The following is a 22,165-nucleotide window of genomic DNA, read 5'->3' as shown; positions in this document are numbered from 1 at the left end:
GTTTATTCGGATACGTGTCCATGTTAGCTCGTCGGAACGATGAATGTCGAGATGCTTAAATCTGGTATATCAACCTGATTCCTTTGTCAGAAGTTTCACTGGGGAGACTGAATTCTCGGACTGTGGGACCAAAGTTATTTTCCCCCTCCAATTTCGCCATTAGAATCGCATAGAATAACTGTAATGTCATGGGCAGCACAACAACCATGAGTTTCTTATAAACGATCACAAAATAAATTTGTTAACTGTTCGTACTTGTCTTCTGTGGATGCAGGAGCACAAATAAAACTGATGTTGCCTCTATACGAATAGTAGCAAGTCTTTCAAAAGCTGCGTCACCGTTAGGTCTTGTTGTGTCACCTTTCCCAATCCATCGTGTTTCCTGTATGGCAGTTATATCGGTCTTGTATTTTTCAAATGCATCTGCCAAAGCGTAAACTGCACTTTCTATAAAGGGTCCGAACATTCAATGTTTATAACCTATAAAACTTTTGCGAGGTCGTAACTTATGTGAGGGTTGTTTTCTGTTTCTTTGTTTTACATAGTACGATGTTTTGTAGGGTTGTTAGCCCAATCGTTCTTATGTTTAAACATGCTAACTCACTACCCTTAACGAATGTTAAAGGAAGCTCCAAAGGTGACTCAGGTGAGCTCAGTGTCCATTGGGCCGAAGGTACCGTTATATGGGGGTTAAACCATAACGTGGACATACATACATATATAAAATATTTCAATTTAAATATTTGACAATATTTCAAATAAACACAACCTGTTGCATTTGTTATTATTCATTTGAAGTTATAAGCAAAGCGGCATCAGAGTTGTTTTTTTATAATTTCATGAACCTGCCCAACTTTCTAATAATTGAACCAAAGCCGTCCCACATCCGATATGTCTGAGGAGTCTTCATTACCGAAGGCGAAACATGTCATGTCACATAGTGGTGGGTGTGTGGGTTCCAGTCGCCGCTTTTCCTTTTCTAATCTGTCAAAAGCAGGGTTGACATTTTGTACTGTTTTTGACATTATGCAATCATAAAGGTAGATGTATCTCTGAATTGTTCAAACAAAAAACTTCTGCTGTAACACTATATCTTAAAATTGAAAACAAGGACAAAAAATGTGTATTCGCGTGGCAAAATAAAATTGTTGATTTTTTTAGCAAAACTTACGAATGAACGATTTATCAAATATTGATATAAATTTAAATTTGTTCCAAAAGTACGGGAATGTAAAAATTACAATTTTTGTAAAAATTCTGCTGACATTTATCTGCAAATCGGATGCCAGCAATCACGATGTCAGATTAGAGTTAGTTTACACTATCTATCAATGTCATATGACACGAAATAAAAGCATTCCATATATACCCACGGTGGCAATGTGGAGACGTAGTTTTTTTTACATTTTTGCTGGTGTGGACGCACAGAGTAAATGACGTAAGGAAAATCTCCAGTATTACACATATTAGCGAATATATAACGATGGAAAATGTCATGTCATATGACATTTACATATAGTGTAAACTACCCCTTAGCCAAACTTGTCAAGTAGAAAATAAGTGAATGACATTTTTCACTGTCATAAGTTTGGGAAGAACTTTTGCTATTTTTGGAACACTTTTCCAACAAGAATATTCTGGAGCCTAGCTAAAGAAATGTTTTTACACTATATGGCACTTTTAACATATAAAAAGTGAAGCTCCAAGATCTATTTAACAGGTCACGTAAGTAGCACAGCAACAACTCTATTTTGGCTGAAAATTCTTCAATATGTCAAAATGTTTGTTTACGTTTTCATACAATTTATTCACAATAGCAAAATATTTGACAGATTGAAACCAATCAGCTGGCCATTTTACGCCACCTTATAATTTCATCATGTGAAGCTCTAAGTTCCAGATGTTTTTGTAATATGGGATAGATATGCAGGTACATCTACCATTATTATTGTACCATGCATGGTACAATAAGAAAGGTAGATGCATCGGCGAATTGCTACAACAAAGCAACTTTTTTTGTAATGTAAACTGTCAACATTTTCGCCAAATGGTCTCTTGTTGTCTCTTTTTATCGCTTGTGTTTGCCTATAAAGTGTAGACATGCTATCTCTTACTTACCGAATCATAAGGTTTTTTGTTTTGATTTTTCACGGCGAATTCCTAGTTTTTTGACGTTTTAGATTCGATCAGCTGGGCTGAGGCATCTACCTTTCTAATTGTACCATGCATTTCTCTATCTGTTACATTGTTCACGGCGAATTAAAATGACAAATATGAATTTTGACAGCTCAAATCGAAATCAGCTGTTTTTTGAGAGAGGACCTTTATAATTGGGCCATGATTAGGCCATAAAAGGAAAAAATTGTAATCAGCTGTTAGCTGTGGCTTATGCTTGGTTTACATTTACGAAATCCACTCGATTTCAACTGTCAAATCCATAGGTTAAACGTCAAATGAAATCCTGATGTGATTTCATTTGACGTTTGAGCTATGGAATTGACAGTTGAAATCGAGTGGATTTCGTAAATGTAAACTTAGCATTTCCTTCACTTTATTCTACCATGGTATGGCTTTCATGACAAACGCTTATGGGTACTTTACACGATATGTATTTTACATATGGGTTGTCACTTTGCGTATACATTTTGTATATAAAAAGTGACAACCCATATGTAAAATACATATCGTGTAAAGTACCCGTTAGCCATGGTACAACAAGAAAGGTAATTTCATGCTACCGTATGATTAAATTTGTTTTTTTCAAATTTTGAATTTGAAGTACATTCATTGTCAAATTGAATTTGACAGAAAATATTTATGTACATACATATGTATGTATGTGTGTACATGTTGTCAAATGTCAGTATTTATTAAACTTTCATTTGATTTTTTTTTATTAAATTAGACACGGTTTAAAAATTAGCTTTCTTTCTACATCTATATGTTAAAAGATTCCTTATTGCTGTGATGATTCGAACAAGCTCTATGCTGCGCAAAATCGACAGAGAGGTAAGCTCCGTGATATTGGTGCTATTTCGATAACGTTGTGCTACTTTTGTTTTAATCAAAAACACATCTGGCTTAACCATCACCAATAATACGGCAGCGGATTCATTGTACCGAATTGACCCGAAACCAAAAGCGTTTCGGCCAGCAGGTGCCTATGCTGCTACAACAACAATGGTGACTCGGAAGTAGCAGCAAGGTCTTCAAGTCGCTGCCCGCAGCTTTTAGGGTGTTGATGAACGAACATTTTATAAAGCTATAGGCCGGTCTGTGGAATGCTATATGAATATACGCGCTGAACAGTGGAAGAACTTCCCAACTTGCCATTGTGGCTCCTCATGACACCAATGAACCATATTCACGAGGAGACGAAGAAGAATCGCAACAATATGTCGATAGACTGAAGTACTTGTTTGGGTGTTGCCAACATATTGTTACGGAATTAGATTTAACTAATCTCCGTGTAGACGTTGTTTTATTCCCCAGTACGATTTGTACCAAATAAAACAGGGTTCGTTTTAGATTACGTTTCTACAATGCTTTATTTACTTTATTACACTTATTCAGAACCGACTTTAATTACAAAGCACAAAGCAAGTCTCTAGTTAGCACGCAGATCTTCTTTAACCGTTCTGTTCAGTTCAACGCTTAAAACACAACTCAACTCGTCATTGCCAGTTCCCCTGTATTTATACCCCAAAGTCTCCCTGTTCTAGAGCCCTCTAGAACACATATGGCAACACCTCGAATCTGTGCAGCGAACACACAGACGCACATTCGCACTAAGCGAACAACCATACTCACATACATACATGGGGGAATACAAGCGGACGACAAGCACAGTAATGACGTAATTACAACAACAAACAAATGCAAGAAATAAGAAATGACAACTAACGATAATTACAAACAAAAGCACATTAATCAAAGGTAAAGTAACATCTAGAATAATGAAGAGAGTTCTACATGGTAGTTGTTGTTGCTTAAATAAAGTAACTGCGTAATAAAAACTTTACGTTACAATTCAAATTTTTAAATTAACGGAATTTAAACTAAACTAACTTAAACCTATCAGTTACATTCGTAACATTGCCTCCCGCTTAAGCCTGTTCGTCCCGAATAGGCACAGTTCCCTCTCTGTGGTATGGGCATTGGTAACATTGCCTCCCGCTTAAGCCTGTTCCTCTTGACTAGACGCAGTTCTCGTTCTGTAGTGGTGGCAACCAATTTAGATGTACCCTCTACTGCGTCAGCTTTGGACTTTTGCTCTTCTGGACGACGTTGCTTTCTCTACAGGAATCTTGACGTTATACCTTCTTTTTTTGTGGTCACCTTCCTAAGTACCACCTGGTCTTCATCGAACTTGTCCTTCCTTGTTGTACGGCCGCTTTTCGATGGACCTTTCCTCGACGTACATCTTCGCTTTTTCGTTCTCGTTGCTGGATTTTTCCGCTTTCCTACGGGCCAATTGTCGGCGGCTTCCACCTTCAGCGTACGGACATCGACAGCGATCTCGCCGGATTCTGCCTTTGGGCGATGTTTGCTTTTCTCGTTGTAGCCCACACTTATCGGTATTTCCACATTGGACCAAGTCATCACACGGTGCTTTATGTCCAGGTTGATATCGAAGGCAATCATGAAGTCTACACCAAGTATAACTTCGTCCACAATATCGGCCACTATAAAATCGAAATTTACCGATTTCCTACCCATACTCAGCCTTTGGTAGGACTTTCCATGCACCGTTGTAGTCTCGCCTGTGGCCGTCCGCAACTTGACTCCATTTAATGGCAATACCTTCCCTTTTACCAAATCCGGTCTAATAATGGACTTTGTTGCACTGGTGTCCAATGTCAAGGTACGCAATACACCATTGACGAAGCCTTTAACCGTTAAGTTGTGATTCTTCTGCTGGACTATGGCTATAGAGATTGTGGGACCATCATTTTCATCCTCTGCCAGCGGCGCCTCGTGATTGACGGAATTCACTTTATTTGATTCACCTGATGTCTCTCTTTCCAGATTCTTGGCCACCGGTTGGTCGTCGCTTTTTGAAGGCGGGGAGGTGAATCTGGACCTTGCTTCCCGCAATCTGCATTCTCGGGCCATGTGTCCAGTTTTCCGACAGTTATAACAAGTCTTTTTCGTTCTGCCAGCACCTCGTTTCACACGCACTAGTGCATCTCTCAGCAGTTCGACAACGGTCTGGGAATTGTTGTTCTCGACTTCCAGCCTCCGCACATTGTAAGCTTTAGGTTTCACCAGCATCCTCGCGGTTTCTTGCGCCAGGGCAAATGACACGGTTTCTGCAAATGTTGCTATCGGTGCCGCATACGTCGCAAATTTTATCTCTGGATCACGAATACCGCTTGCAAATGTCTCAATCTTTATGCGGTCCACCAATGGATGTGTCTCTCCTGGATATGCCAACTGCGCCAACCGCTCTATATCAGCCGCAAAGTCTTGTAAGGTCTCATTTGGCTTCTGGACTCTTCCCCTCAGTTCCATTCGGTAGATCTCTTGCTTGTGTCCACTACCGTACTTACGTTCAAGAGCAGCCATTATATCTCCATAGTTGTTCCTAGAAGCGGCGGGAATACTCTGTAAAACGTCAGCAGCATCACCCTTCAATGCCATAAGGAGTGATACCGCCTTTTCGTTGTCGTTCCAAGAATCTCTAGCAGCCACTGTCTCGAACTGTAATTTGAACACATTGAAAGAGGTAGAGCCGTCGAACACTGGAGGCTTAATTTTTAACGCGTTTTGGATAGCTCTCACTGGACCGCCTTTAATTTCCAGTTCCGACATTTTCTTTTCTATGCCCAGAATCTTCTCATCTTGAGCCAGAAATTTCTCGTCAACAGACAAAATCTTTTTATCCAACTCTTTAATTTGTACCTCCACGTTTTCTACTCTCTTTTCAATCACCATCGTGATGTTCTCGAGTTTCTCGTTAATTGTTCTAGAATTTACCTCTAATTTCTCCTCTAATTTCATGGAATATTCTTCACTCTTTCTGGAATTTTCTTCCATTTTAGCATCTAATTTCTCCATCATTTTACTGGAATTTTCTTCAACCATTCTACAATTTTCATTTCCATCACAAGTCTGGAAGTTTCTTCGCTCTTTCTAGACATCTCTTCTAACATCTTACAGTTGTCAGATTTCATTTCCGCCATAAGTCTGGAAGTTTCTTCATTTTTCTTATTCACTTCCAGCATCATCATAGCCAGCATTGATTTCAAATCGTCTCCCCTGGCAGCTACCGACGAAACTTCCTCAACTCTGGATTCTCCCTTTGCCGGGAACTCGACTTCCTCCCTACCGTCGAACTCATATTCATCGATGTTCATTCCACGGCGCTCGAACTCTTCCAACAAGCGTTTTTGTAGTTCGGCCTTGTTGCCAGTAGAACACAACTCCAACTTACTTAGCTCCTTCTCCAAGTCTTCCACTAGTAGATCCTTAAACTTCATTGTAGGATGATCGTAATCTCACTGCTGACACCAATTGTTACGGAATGAAATCCTGATGTGATTTCATTTGACGTTTGAGCTATGGAATTGACAGTTGAAATCGAGTGGATTTCGTAAATGTAAACTTAGCATTTCCTTCACTTTATTCTACCATGGTATGGCTTTCATGACAAACGCTTAGCCATGGTACAACAAGAAAGGTAATTTCATGCTACCGTATGATTAAATTTGTTTTTTCAAATTTTGAATTTGAAGTACATTCATTGTCAAATTGAATTTGACAGAAAATATTTATGTACATACATATGTATGTATGTGTGTACATGTCAGTATTTATTAAACTTTCATTTGATTTTTTTTTTACTAAATTAGACACGGTTTAAAAATTAGCTTTCTTTCTACATCTATATGTTAAAAGATTCCTTATTGCTGTGATGATTCGAACAAGGTCTATGCTGCGCAAAATCGACAGGGAGGTAAGCTCCATGATATTGGTGCTATTTCGATAACGTTGTGCTACTTTTGTTTTAATCAAAAACACATCTGGCATAACCATCACCAATAATACGGCAGCGGATTCATTGTACCGAATTGACCCGAAACCAAAAGCGTTTCGGCCAGCAGGTGCCTATGCTGCTACAACAACAATGGTGACTCGGAAGTAGCAGCAAGGTCTTCAAGTCGCTGCCCGCAGCTTTTAGGGTGTTGATGAACGAACATTTTATAAAGCTATAGGCCGGTCTGTGGTATGCTATATAAATATACGCGCTGAACAGTGGAAGAACTTCCCAACTTGCCATTGTGGCTCCTCATGACACCAATGAACCATATTCACGAGGAGACGAAGAAGAATCGCAACAATATGTCGATAGACTGAAGTACTTGTTTGGGTGTTGCCAACATATTGTTACGGAATTAGATTTAACTAATCTCCGTGTAGACGTTGTTTTATTCCCCAGTACGATTTGTACCAAATAAAACAGGGTTCGTTTTAGATTACGTTTCTACAATACTTTATTTACTTTATTACACTTATTCAGAACCGACTTTAATTACAAAGCACACAGCAAGTCTCTAGTTAGCACGCAGATCTTCTTTAACCGTTCTGTTCAGTTCAACGCTTAAAACACAACTCAACTCGTCATTGCCAGTTCCCCTGTATTTATACCCCAAAGTCTCCCTGTTCTAGAGCCCTCTAGAACACATATGGCAACACCTCGAATCTATGCAGCGAACACACAGACGCACATTCGCACTAAGCGAACAACCATACTCACATACATACATGGGGGAATACAAGCGGACGACAAGCACAGTAATGACGTAATTACAACAACAAACAAATGCAAGAAATAAGAAATGACAACTAACGATAATTACAAACAAAAGCACATTAATCAAAGGTAAAGTAAGTCCCAATTTACATTGGGCGAGTTTACTTGCGGCAATTGTCATTTTGTAGGAGAGAGAGGTGAGACATATGGTAACCCTTTGCCTCTCATCACCCTTTCTCACCTACAACTTGACAATTGCCGCAAGTAAACTCGCCTAATGTAAATTGGGACTTACATCTAGAATAATGAAGAGAGTTCTACATGGTAGTTGTTGTTGCTTAAATAAAGTAACTGCGTAATAAAAACTTTACGTTACAATTCAAATTTTTAAATTAACGGAATTTAAACTAAACTAACTTAAACCTATCAGTTACATTCGTAACAATATAGTGGACACATTGATGCAGTTGCACAGGCAGTACAGAGGTACAGTGGTTTTAGCCCAGTTAAGGGGTAGTTTACACTATATGTAAATGTATATGACATAAAATTTTCCATCGTTAAATATTCACTAATATGTGGAATATTGGAGATTTTCCTTATGCCATTTATTCTGTGCGTCCACCCCAACAAAAATATTATAAAATTACGTCTCCACAATGCCTCCGTGGGTAGATATGGAATGTTTTTATTTCGTGTCATATGACATTGATAGATAGTGTAAACTACCTCTAAGACAGACGATTTAAAATTGATGGCACAATAACCATCATATGTCCTTTATGATAATTGGGCCCACACTCAATTTGCATTTGTTTAATTGCCCCGGTAAATCAACTGACCTATCTCCTGATTCTTTATGGACGCTCCAGAGCAGTTTGCAGAACCAGATAACAGAAATGTACGAACATACTGTTACGAATGTAACCCCCCGTTTACACATGCAAGTGGCAGTTCGAAAAACACAAATACACTCACACATATTCATTGCCACACCAACTAACAACCTCACTGCCGACAAAATTTTCTTGTCAGTAATCAATGTAAGTGCTTTGAAAGTAACTTCAATTTTTTTCCGAACGTCTACACATGCAAGTGTCAGTTCGAAAAAATTGAAGTTTCGACTATAATATGTATACACAACTATCTGTAAGTTACTTGCATGTGTAATCATTGGGTAACTGATAGGTTTAAGTTAGTTTAGTTTAATTTCCGTTAATTTAAAAATTTGAATTGTAACGTAAAGTTTTTATTACGCAGTTACTTTATTTAAGCAACAACAACTACCATGTAGAACTCTCTTCATCATTCTAGTCGTTACATTACCTTTTGTTAATGTTCTTTTGTTTGTTTTGTTTTGCAACAATAATGTAATTATCGTTTAGTTCCTACTTCTTGTGTTTCGTGTAGTTGTTTGTTGTTGTAGTTACGTCATTACTGTGCTTGTATGTATGTGAGTATGGATGTTCGCTTAGTGCGAATGTGAGTCTGTGTGTTCACTGCACAGATTCGAGTTGTTGCCATATTTCTAGATATTTCTAGACCAAGGAGATTTTGGGTATAAATAGAGTTACGAATGGCAACATTGAGTTGAGTTGTGTTTTAAGCGTTAAACTGAACAGATCGGTTAAATAAGAGCTGCGTGCTAACTAGAGACTTGCTGTGTGCTTTGTAATTAAAGTCGGTTCTGAATAAGTGTAATAAAGTAAATAAAGCATTGTAGAAACGTAATCTAAAACGAACCCTGTTTTATTTGGTACAAATCGTATCGGGGAATAAAACAACGTCTACACGGACATTAGTTAAATCTAATTCCGTAACAATTGGTGTCAGAAGTGGGATTGCGATCATTCTACAATGAAGTTTAAGAATCTACGAGTGGAAGACTTGAAGAAGGAGCTAAGTAAGTTGGAGTTGTGTTCTACTGGCAACAAGGCCGAACTACAAAAACGCTTGTTGGAAGAGTTCGAGCGCCGTGGAATGAACATCGATGAATATGAGTTCGACGATAAGGAGGAAGTCGAGTTACCGGCAAAGGGCGAATCCACTGTTGAGGAAGTTTCATCGGTAGCTGCCAGGGGTGACGATTTGAAATCAATGCTGGCTATGATAATGCTGGAAATGAATAAGAAAAGTGAAGAAAATTCCAAAATGATGGAGAAATTCTTGTAATTGAAAACACACACGGATTTATGAAGGAAATATTTTTAGGCAAAGGAAAAATAGGTTTTATTCGAAGTATGTTTTTTTCAGAATGACATGTTTTTCAAATACTAAATTATATATACATATCTAATGGCTTGCTTCGATGTGCATATGCTTACTTCGATTATGTACACATCATTGTTGATTGTAACTTGTATTACAACACCCCCTCTCAATCAATCAATCCTAAATTCTTGTGTATCTTGATGAAGTGGGTTGCATCACTTGATTTTGTAAAAATGTCCGCAAGTTGTGAATCTGTTTTAATTGATTCGACTTTTATAACTCCTTTCATGACATTATCTCTAACGAAGTGGTGTTTAATGTCAATGTGCTTCACGCGTTTGCTTTCTAAGTTATTAGCTATTCCTATGCATCCTCTGTTATCTTCAAAAATTGTAACCCCATATGAATCATCTACTTCATGTAAGTCTTGCATGATTCCTCTAATCCAGATTGCTTCCGTAGTAGCTAAACTTAGTGCAACGTACTCCGCTTCGGAAGAAGATGTTGCCACGGTTTGCTGCACCAAGAGATTGTGCTTCCATAAACTTTAAAGATATATCCACTAACTGACTTCCTATCAGACAAATCGGAGGCCCAGTCAGCATCCGCATACCCAACTATAGGTTCAGAGTCTTCTTTCTTGAATTGTAATTTCATTGGCATTGTTCCTTTGAGATATCTTGCAATTCTCTTCAAGTGCTGCCAATGATTTTCTGATGGATTTTGTTGGAATCTGCCAAGATAGCCAACTTGATAGCAGATGTCAGGCCTTGTACATAACATTATGTACATCAGACTACCCAACAGCTCACGATATGGCAGATTTAGTTTTAGATTTTCTTCACACACTTGAAGTTGCAAACCTTTCTCCATGGGCGTTTTGACTGGGTTGCATTCACCTAACCCAAACTTCTCAAGTAATTTCTTAATGCTACTCTCCTGAGACAGTATTAGGTTTTGGTTTTCAAGAACTAGCTTCATTCCCAGAAAGTATTTCAGGGGACCACAATCGGACATCTCAAAGTTCTTTGCAAGACTTAATTTTAAGTCATTAATGCTATCCAAATTGTTCCCAACAACAAGTAAGTCATCTACGTATAAGACTAGGTATATCACAATATCAGCAGTTTTGTCTACTTTGACGTAAAGACAATAATCGTGTTTTGATCGTATGAACCCAAGCGAAATTATGAACTGATTAAACTTATCGTTCCAACATTTTGGTGCTTGCTTAAGGCCGTATAAAGATTTTGATAATTTGCAACACATACCATCATTCCTTTTTACGCCTTCAGGAAGCTCCATAAAAATATCTTCGTTCAAATCACCATACAGAAAAGCCGTCTTCACATCCATTTGATAAAACAAGTACCCATGATGTACACCTACCGCCAAAACCATTCGTAAGGTTGACAACTTGGCTACTGGCGCATAAGTATCCAAGTAATCGACACCATACTCTTGAAGGTATCCCTTTACTACGAGCCTGGCTTTGAACTTACTTAAATTTGTTAAAGACCTGAGATTTCGTCTTAATACAGTATATAACTGCAAAATGGGTATAATCATCAATAAATGATACAAAATACTTGCATCCATCCCACGAACCAGGGGATATCGGTCCACACACATCTGAATGTATCCTTTCAAGGATTCTTGTTGCTCGTGGTCTAGTGCCAATAAAAGGATCCCTTGATTGCTTCGCTTCCGCACAGACATCACAGAAACTTTGTTTTTCGGGCCGTATGTTGCCTCTTATCTTACCCAATCGTTTCAGAGTTTCGAGTCTCGAATTACCAATGTGCCCTAGCCGTTTGTGCCACAATGCAGTTTCATTTGTATTAGCTGACAAAGCCGAAAGATTCTTTTTCCTTAATTTTAGTTCATACAAATTGCCATGAAGGAAGGCAGTAGCAATTCGTTGAGTACCCTTTACAATCGATGCAACATTTCCGTCAAATTTCACAGCCAATCCTGATTCCGCGAGTTTACGCACTGACATCAAATTGTCTCTAATTTCTGGAGTATATAAAACATCTTTGATATAAACATCAACTCCTTTATTTGTAGTGGCATTTATATATCCAATTTGATTTGTAAGTATTGATTCGTTATCTTTGGCAACATTGATTTCTACGCTGTTCGGCAATAACTTCATCGAAGTGAAATACGATTTATCCTTAACCATGTGGTCACTTGCTCCAGAATCTAATTTAAAAACAATTTCACCAGAATTTCTGGCACTTTCGACCTGTTTTGTTTTTACCATGAATGATACAGCTTTTGTTTTTGCAGAGCAAGCTTCAGAACTGCGACAATCTTTAGCCAAATGACCAAATTTAAGGCACTTGAAACACTTTCCCTTGAACTTCTTCCTTTTAACAAATTTCCTAGTTGAAAAAGCCGTCTTATCGTCCACAACTCCATCGCTCCGATCCATTAACTTGGTCTCTTCTGCTATTAGACGTTCTTTGACCAAATTCATATCCAGTTTCCCGCCTTCCATATTTTGCAATGCCGTTACAAGCGGATCGTATTTCTCTGGAAGTGTTAGAAACAGTTGGGCCAAAACATCGGAGTCTTCCATTGTAGCCCCAGCCAGTTTTAATTGCCTTACCAAATTCTCAAATGTTAGAACATGAGCCACAATGCTTTCACTATCATTCATTCGCAGCTTGGCTAATTTTTTCCTCAAGAGCAACTGATTCACAACCGATTTCTTGGCAAATGTATTCTGTAAACTGCTCCACATATCCTTTGCGGTTTCCTTTTCTCGAATATAATTTAAGCAGTCGGAATGAACAAAACTTACAATCCTTTCCTTAGCTCTCTTATCCTTTTTCATAAATTCCGCTCTGGCAGACGCTTCAGATGGTGGATCGCCGGTTAGAACGTCCATTAAATTCAACGAGTCCAGATGTATTTTCACCCGGAACTGCCAGTCGTCAAAACCCTCTCCTTTACCCTGCGTTTACAAATGACAGGACAGTTGACTCATGTATTGATTGTCAAAATCGCACAACTTGCCTGTGTGACGTAGGCGTCCAGACAACTGCGAAAACAGTTGTAAAATTATGAATGAAAATCACCGATTTCTTTTTGTTTTCCGTTTACATATTTTGTTTTGTACATATTCTTTTGTTTTCAGCACATTTGAATTATCATCTCACTTCTTTTTCACAAAAATGTCAAAAATTTGTCAACCCGGCTGTCTGTGAAAAACTGATGGACAGCTGAGAGACAAACGACAAATGTATGCATGTGTTAGTAAATCAGAGTTGTATTTGAAGACAAACTGTCTGGTGTAAACGTCTAGTTAAATTGAGGAATTCCATGTGTTTCCTTTGTATCGCCCATAACCTCTTGTAATTGAAAACACACACGGATTTATGAAGGAAATATTTTTAGGCAAAGGAAAAATAGGTTTTATTCGAAGTATGTTTTTTTTCAGAATGACATGTTTTTCAAATACTAAATTATATATACATATCTAATGGCTTGCTTCGATGTGCATATGCTTACTTCGATTATGTACACATCATTGTTGATTGTAACTTGTATTACAACAGAAATTAGATGCTAAAATGGACGAAATGAAAGCAGAAAATTCCAGAAAGAGTGAAGAATATTCCAGAAAATTGGAGGAAAAGTTAGAAGAGAACTCTAGAAAAATCACCGAAAACTTAATGGCAGAGAATTCTAGGATGTTTGAAGAAAATTCAAGAAACTTAAAAGAGGAGTTGGAAGAGAATTCTAGAAAAATTAACGAGAAACTCGAGAATATCACGATAGTGATTGAAAAGAGAGTAGAAAACGTGGAGGTACAAATGAAAGAGTTGGATAAAAAGATTTTGTCTGTTGACGAGAAATTTCTGGCTCAAGATGAGAAGATTCTGGGCATAGAAAAGAAAATGTCGGAACTGGAAATTAAAGGCGGTCCAGTGAGAGTTATCCATAACGCGTTAAAAATTAAGCCTCCAGTGTTCGACGGCTCTACATCTTTCAATGTGTTCAAATTACAGTTCGAGACAATGGCTGCTAGAGATTCTTGGAACGACAACGACAAAGCGGTATCACTCCTGATGTCATTGAAGGGTGATGCTGCTGACGTATTACAGAGTATTCCCGCCGCTTCTAGGAACAACTATGGAGATATAATGGCTGCTCTTGAACGTAGGTACGGTAGTGAACACAAGCAAGAGATCTACCGAATGGAACTGAGGGGAAGAGTCCAGAAGCCAAATGAGACTTTACAAGACTTTGCGGCTGATATAGAGCGGTTGGCGCAGTTGGCATATCCAGGAGAGACACATCCATTGGTGGACCGCATAAAGATTGAGACATTTGCAAGTGGTATTCGCGATCCAGAGATAAAATTTGCGACGTATGCGGCACCGATAGGAACATTTGCAGAAACCGTGTCATTTGCCCTGGCCCAAGAAACCGCGAAGATGCTGGTGAAACCTAAAGCTTACAACGTGCGGAGGCTGCAAGTTGAGGACAACAATTCCCAGACCGTTGTCGACCTGCTGAAAGATGCACTGATGCGTGTGAAACGAGGGGCTGCTAGAACGAAAAAGACTTGTTATAACTGTCGTAAAGCTGGACACATTGCACGAGAATGCATATTGGAACGACCAAGGCCCAGATCCACCTCACCGCCTTCAAAAAGCGACGACCAACCGGTGGCCAAGAATCTGGAAAGAGACATATCAGGTGAATCAAATAAAATGAATTCCGTCGATCACGAGGCGCCGCTGGCAGAGGATGAAAACGATGGTCCCACAATTTCTATAGCCATAGTCCAGCAGAAGAACCACAACTTAACGGTGAAAGGCTTCGTCAATGGTGTATTGCGTACCTTGACATTGGACACCGGTGCAACAAAGTCCATTATTAGACCGGATTTGGTAGAAGGGAATGTATTGCCGTTAAATGGAGTCAAATTGCGGACGGCCACAGGCGAGACTACAACGGTGCATGGAAAGGCCTACCAAAGGCTGAGCATGGGTAGAAAATCTGTAAATTTCGATTTTGTAGTGGCCGATATTATGGACGAAGTTATACTTGGTGTAGACTTCACGATTGCCTTCGATATAAACCTGGACATAAAGCACCGTGTGATGACTTGGTCCAATGTGGAAATACCGATTAATGTGGGCTACAAAGAGAAGAAAAGCATGTGTCGCCCTAGCGCAGAATCTGACGAAATCGCTGTAGATGTCCGTACGCTGAAGGTGGAAGCCGCCGAAAAATGGCCAGTACGAAAGCGGAAAAATCTCGCAACGAGGAGGAAAAAGCGAAGATGTACGTCGAGGAAAGGTCCATCGAAAAGCGGCCGTACAACAAGGAAGGATAAGTCCGATGAAGACCAGGTGGCACTTAGGAAGGTGACCACAAAGAAAGAAGGTATAACGTCAAGATTCCTGGAGAGAAAGCAACGTCGTCCAGAAGAGCAAGAGTCCAAAGCTGACGCAGTAGAGGGTACATCTAAATCAGTTGCCACCACTACAGAACGAGAACTGCATCTAGTCAAGAGGAACAGGCTTAAGCGGGAGGCAGTGTTACCAATGCCCATACCACCGAGAGGGAACTGTGCCTATTCGGGACGAACAGGCTTAAGCGGGAGGCAATGTTACGAATGTAACTGATAGGTTTAAGTTAGTTTAGTTTAATTTCCGTTAATTTAAAAATTTGAATTGTAACGTAAAGTTTTTATTACGCAGTTACTTTATTTAAGCAACAACAACTACCATGTAGAACTCTCTTCATCATTCTAGTCGTTACATTACCTTTTGTTAATGTTCTTTTGTTTGTTTTGTTTTGCAACAATAATGTAATTATCGTTTAGTTCCTACTTCTTGTATTTCGTGTAGTTGTTTGTTGTTGTAGTTACGTCATTACTGTGCTTGTATGTATGTGAGTATGGATGTTCGCTTAGTGCGAATGTGAGTCTGTGTGTTCACTGCACAGATTCGAGTTGTTGCCATATTTCTAGATATTTCTAGACCAAGGAGATTTTGGGTATAAATAGAGTTACGAATGGCAACATTGAGTTGAGTTGTGTTTTAAGCGTTAAACTGAACAGATCGGTTAAATAAGAGCTGCGTGCTAACTAGAGACTTGCTGTATGCTTTGTAATTAAAGTCGGTTCTGAATAAGTGTAATAAAGTAAATAAAGCATTGTAGAAACGTAATCTAAAACGAACCCTGTTTTATTTGGTACAAATCGTATCGGGGAATAAAACAACGTCTACACGGACATTAGTTAAATCTAATTCCGTAACAATACATATTTGCAACAACAAACGTAACCAAAACATAAATAAGTATAATAGATTTAAAAGAGTAACATTTTTAATGTCTCAAGAAGCATTTATTAATAAAAGTTATAAAAAAACATAAAAATTAAGACCTTTTTCATCTTTAAGGCGGCATGGGAATTGCATTTTTCAATTCAGTGTATTCTAAAAATAACAGTTCATTTCGATATGGCTTTCGTTGGATGAAATTATTCCGCCATAGGAATAAACAAGTTCAATATACATGGACCATAAATGATTCGTTATCAGCAGTCCAGGATTGACGTGTTGTTCAGCGGTATCCATTGGGCCGTATTTAATCATTTGTTCGGATATCAATGGTTGTTAGATATTTTGGATGTCAAGATTTGAACTGATGAAAACAGGATTTTGTTCATCTAGCTGTTGTGATGGTGATGTTCTTGTCTGCATTCATTCTGTTCCCCTGTAGATACAATAGCGTAGTTAGATTAACAAAAAAAAAACAGTAGGACTGTTTGTGTCAATGGAGAAGTGGGATACCTGATGGTGAAATAACGAACTTGGGACCAGCCAGATGTGCGAATGGCTCTGAATGTATTTGTTGCTACTTCTGCTGCGTATTGTTCACCGGCAATTGTTGCTACGCTGTGGAGGTCTATAATTCGTTGCAAATTGTCAATATATTTTCATAATTCTATTGATTCCTGTTTAATTTTTCGAAAAATAATGATACAGCATCATTCGTTGTTGTTAGTAAAGAATTTCTACACGTTGCGCACGCGAGGTGTATGATCAGGAAGTTATATAAATAAAATATCGAGAGCATTATTAAATTATATTAGTATTGCTTTTTTTAATTTTCAGAAAAAATGTACATATGTATATGTATTCACTTCAAGAAATAAACAAACCTGTTTTGTTTTTGTTATGAAATGTCATGCCGTATTATTGTTATCCTGTATTTGACACGCTGCCGTACAGACGTACAGGGTTGTATTTTTCTAAATTTGACAGATGAGACTACCTTTTATCATTCTACCATGTGCTTAGCGTAGTCTTTGAAAGTTATGTGTTATGGCTCTGAACACTAAAACGCCGTGACAACAATTTTTTTCCTTGTTTTTCAAGGACGGTAACCTCAGTTAAGTAAAGGAACACAGCTCAGCTATAAAGGTCTGCGTACATAAGCTGCCTTGCCTGGTTGCCTTGCCTTTCTGCTTCATTTCTGACATATTAAAAATAAAAGAATAAAGAAGCCCTAGCAAATTTCCAACTGCGTTACCATTTTCTTTTTTATTCTTTTATCAGAAGCAAGCAAGGTAAGCAGGCGAGGCAGCTTATAGGGCTGCGTACATAACCCAACCTTTACACATGCCAGTGACAGTTCGAAAAATTCAATACATACACAATATTTTACTACCACAATTACTTTTTTTGAATTGTTGACTCCACTGGCACTAGATTTTTCATGCCAGCAAAATTTTGAGTTGGCTGCCAATGATATGTCGAAAATGAAAAAAGAGTTGCCGAGACTATTTTCAAATCCATGTACATTTTTGTTTCTTTTAAGAATGCAAAGATTTAATGCATATTTTCAAAAAGATTAGGAAACACAAATAATACATCTCGGTAGCTGCAATATATTAGTGGTAAATAAAGACATAATTTTGATGTTTTTCATGAAAATATATGTTGACAAATAATTTCCCTCTGGGATTATACAATATTGAAAAGGCGGCAATACCAGATTCATTATGTTTATGATTGAAAACAATCTTTTTAAAACGAAATAAAATAAAAAGTAATAAAATATGTTGTGAATTGTGTTTTAAATCTGAAATATAATGCACTTTTGTGTGTTAATGCGACTTAAAATAATTTTGAAATTGAACTTGCACTGGCATGTGTAAACACACAAGAAAACTGCATGCCAGTCGAACACTTTTTCGGCATTTTCGAGTATAATACATGTACTCAATTGGCACCAATTTACTGGCATGTGTAACGGAAGTGTAAGCTGCCTTGCCTGCTTACCTTGCTTACTTCTGATAAAAGAATAAAAAAGAAAAGGGCAACCCAGTTCGAAATTTGCTCGGCCTTCTTTATTCTTTTATTTTTATTATGTCAGAAATGAAGCAGGAAAGCAAGGCAACCAGGCGAAGCCGCTTATGTAGCCAGGCCTTAACTTTCCTGTTGCGTGTGCGTACAAAAAAACAAACATGTATTTCAAATTGAAATACATGTATTTTGTTTTTCAAAACGCACACGCAACACGCAAAGTTATAGGTTTTGCCCTAATATTTAAACACCGTTTTTGGTGAGTGTTTTTTGTCTCTCTTTCAATTGGGGGCCCACATTTATCAGTGAGTGATTTTTTACAATTATATACCGAGTAATAAAAACTGAAATTAAAAACATATATTATATTTTGTAGCTCGATACAAATTTCCAAGCTGAAAAACTATAAATATGACTCACTGGACGTATGATATACTCAAGCATATTGCCATCAATGACAAAGATGCCCAAGAGAATTTGGAAGATTTAAAATCTATTCTGCAAGATGATATTGGATCGGCTAGAAAAATGTCCCGTATAAAGGATATATCAGATCTTATTGATTGTTTAGAAAGGCACGATGCATTGTCGGAATACAATATTGAGCCATTACGTGAAATTGCGGATCAATTCAAAAACAATGAATTGGAAGAAGCTGTTTCCAATTATTTTCTGCCAGACTCGATGACATACAAAGAACCTTATAATCAATACAAGGAGCAGAGATTGGCCGATGATGTAAGAAGTCACTTGAACATAAATGGTGGGTCGCAATCGATTGGAGGGACAATTAATGGCAATTTTGGCTTTCATGGCGAACAAAGGCGGCCCAACAACCCTCCACCACCACCACCACCGCCAAGTGTTTATCCTCAAGAATTGACGGAGAGAAAACGTGCAGCGATTCATAAGTTAATAGCGCAGGATATTGGAAAGTTTTGGAGAGCTTTGGGAAGAGAATTGGAACTTTCGCAGGGTCAATTGGATTCTGTAGAAATGGAATTTCCTCGAGATCTTGTTTCCCGTGTCCATAAGTTGTTACAGATGTTTGAAGAGGATGAATGTCACGATCCTAGGCAAAATGTTCTCCTGCTGTGTAGAGCTTTGGAAAATTGCCGAAGAAAAGATTTACGTCGCAAGGTGGAAGACATAATGTCGCACTAAGCGAAAAGACTGCTTTGTCAATTTTTATAACTTTTACTGGCATGCTGCACGGCATTTGTAAAATGCAATGTGATATCTATGTAATACTGTATACATACCAATGACAATTTGAATCGGAAACAATTCATCGGCACAATCAAGTGCTGCGCTTGTTATTGCAAGTTGTCTTTGCTATTGATTTGATTAAAAAGACAAACGAATTGGGAAGCTTTAAAATTTATTTAGTATTTAAATATTAAGATGTGGTGATCTTTTAAATGTATCATTTTTAGTTTAGAATAATCGTATAATTAGAAATTTGTTTAAAAAATCTTATCAATAGAAGTGGTAATATGCAATAACAAGCGTATACTTAGCATATAGAAATAATGTTTAACTCAATATGCATAATATAAAATTATAATTTTATACATGAAATTATTGTTTTTAAGATAAGAAAAGTGCGTAATATTAAATTGGGCATATTGAAATTGTTATTACTGCATGTAATAATGCAGATTGACCTGGGGGAATCTTGGGAATCTTTTACTAGCGGCCATTACATCAACAGTTATGTGGTTGTTCTCACAATGATAAATTTAAATTTGTATTGTATTTGGCCGTGATCGTCTTCTTGGTTAATAGCGGAGCCCATCTTACACTCCTGCATTTGTATGGTTGTACGGTTTATAATGCAAATCCAGATTCGAGCCAAAAGCGTATAAACTACATCCACCGCCATGCTTCCACATGGTACCAGAATACAGCTTCCAGTCAGGCCTCTGGAAGGTATATTAAGTTGGACTCCAAACAGCAAAATCAACTTGCAAGATAGGACGACAACAATTCGCATACAGTCCTCAGGACAGCACAAAGGGCCCGCGTGGACCACGACAATAAAAATACAAACCATTAACAGAACTACCCTTACGTTTAGCTGGCACGACACTCACATGAACGACACAATGTAGCATCAATACTCTTCCAAGCTCAACTGCAGTGATGATATGTGAGAGGATTACCTCCATCAAGTCTCGTTCCTCCCCTAACAATCACTTCACGTGTGAAACTACTTAAACATCTAATTGTTCGACTATCTCGGGAAATATGGATTTACCCCTAAAGATGTAATCAGGATGAAAATCCGTACTACACGATAGCTGGGCAGTCCAAAAGTATAGGACTGCAGATGTAGAAGTACGTATCGCCGAGGAATATCTGTACAATATATGCCTGACATTAATTCGCTTTTGGAGAGCAATAATCAATCGTCTAGTATTGGATTTCGCAGCTCCTCATAAGATTTGGCAATGCGTCCTACGTAGTTACCAATCGAGAAATTTGATACCATCACATTTTGCACGTTCAACGAAGACACAGATTGACTTCGTAACTTCGGACCGGCGTATTTTTCTGACCCAGAGGAAGCTCTCGGGAATCTGTAACCGCCAGCATAGGAGACGGGACTAACAAATGATCGTGATGACGTTCGTCGTACTAACCTCGGAGACCCAAAAGTTAGGGAATCTACTCTTGAAGAATGAAACATTGGATTGAGAAAATTTTGGGCCAAATCACTTTCAAAACTGTAAAAGAAGTATGACTTTTAACTGCGTAACAGTGATAGATCCGAACATATGAGCATATGGAGCATGCTACGCCGTATGAGAGCCCTGCTGACTTCAGAAACGTCAGTTGCTTTGTATTCGTGCATTAAACTAGGGATTTTTAGATCGAGTTCGCCACAACTGCAATTTCTTAAAATTACTTTAGTATGGATCTCGATCTAAGAACCCCGATTTGTTGGGCCCACACGGAATTTCAATTGTAAATGCCGCTAGCTACGTTGGTCACCTCATATTGTACCGGAAGTCTGGAAAGTTGGCAGGTTGGTATAGCTACTGAAGGCGATGCGTAAGAAAAATTGTACTAGATTTAGTAATTGGTACTCTCTAATTCGTTTTCATATCTACTTTCGCAAATCTAACATCACCGTACTCTGTAATAAAAAAGCGTGTGACAAACTCGTGGGTTAAGCGCAAATATCTTGCGCTAAGAAAATAGCAAACGCAAAGGAAACGAAACATGCAGGTATGTGATGAATTTCGAACCGATTTGTCCAAAACGAGTGAATTGTATTTAGATGTGATGGGAACCGCATCGAATTTCAATTCCACGTTATTTCAATTTCATTAAATTCCCACATACAAAAAACGGACTAGTGATCCCGAATCTCCAGCTGAAAGCGACATAAAAGACTTTTTGTTGTGGCGAAGGCAAAATCCGAAATAAAATTTAATGGAAAATAAAATAAATGTGTGTTCTTATTTAAATTGGCCTGTATGAAGGCCTGTGTACATAAGCTGCTTTGCCTGACTGCCTTGCTTTGCTGCTTCAATAAAAAAATAAAAGAACAAAGAAGGCCGACCCAATTTCCAACTGATGGCAACCCAGTTCGAAATTTCGTCTTTATTCTATTATTTTTATTACGTCAGAAATGAAGCAGGTAAGCAAGGCAATCAGGCAAAGCAGCTTATGTACGCATGCCTTGAGAGCTTAGAGAGGAAACTCTTGTGTTATTACATGATGAGAACTACAAACAGCGCATAACAACATATTAAGCGGGTGTCTTCACCAATTTGGAGAAAACACAGATGATAAAAGTTGATTTTTTGTTCTGTGCTTTTTTATCAAAATATCAAATATTTTGTTA

The 22,165-nt window shown here is 38.2% G+C and overlaps 1 protein-coding gene across 1 annotated transcript; it reads left to right on the top strand.

Annotated features, from left to right (window-relative positions):
- Positions 1 to 18,517: 18,517 nt before the first annotated feature.
- On the top strand, positions 18,518 to 21,767 carry Fadd (fas-associated death domain protein). Its single transcript, XM_073981709.1, has 2 exons — positions 18,518 to 18,614; positions 18,686 to 21,767. Exon 2 carries the CDS (start codon positions 18,721 to 18,723, stop codon positions 19,471 to 19,473), a length of 753 nt encoding a protein of 250 aa, XP_073837810.1. The 5' UTR covers positions 18,518 to 18,614; positions 18,686 to 18,720; the 3' UTR covers positions 19,474 to 21,767.
- Positions 21,768 to 22,165: the final 398 nt, after the last annotated feature.

The sequence above is a fragment of the Musca autumnalis genome, unplaced genomic scaffold (assembly GCF_047663935.1).
Source record: "Musca autumnalis isolate F117 unplaced genomic scaffold, ASM4766393v1 scaffold_4, whole genome shotgun sequence".
Lineage (NCBI taxonomy): Eukaryota > Metazoa > Arthropoda > Insecta > Diptera > Muscidae > Musca > Musca autumnalis.
Note: the sequence above shows the minus strand (reverse complement) of the source record. Positions and strands in the feature narration are given on the sequence as shown.

What these genes read in the sequence shown, in the direction of transcription:
- Fadd (XM_073981709.1), top strand. Translation starts at nt 18,721, where the DNA reads ATGACTCACTGGACGTATGATATACTCAAGCATATTGCCATCAATGAC.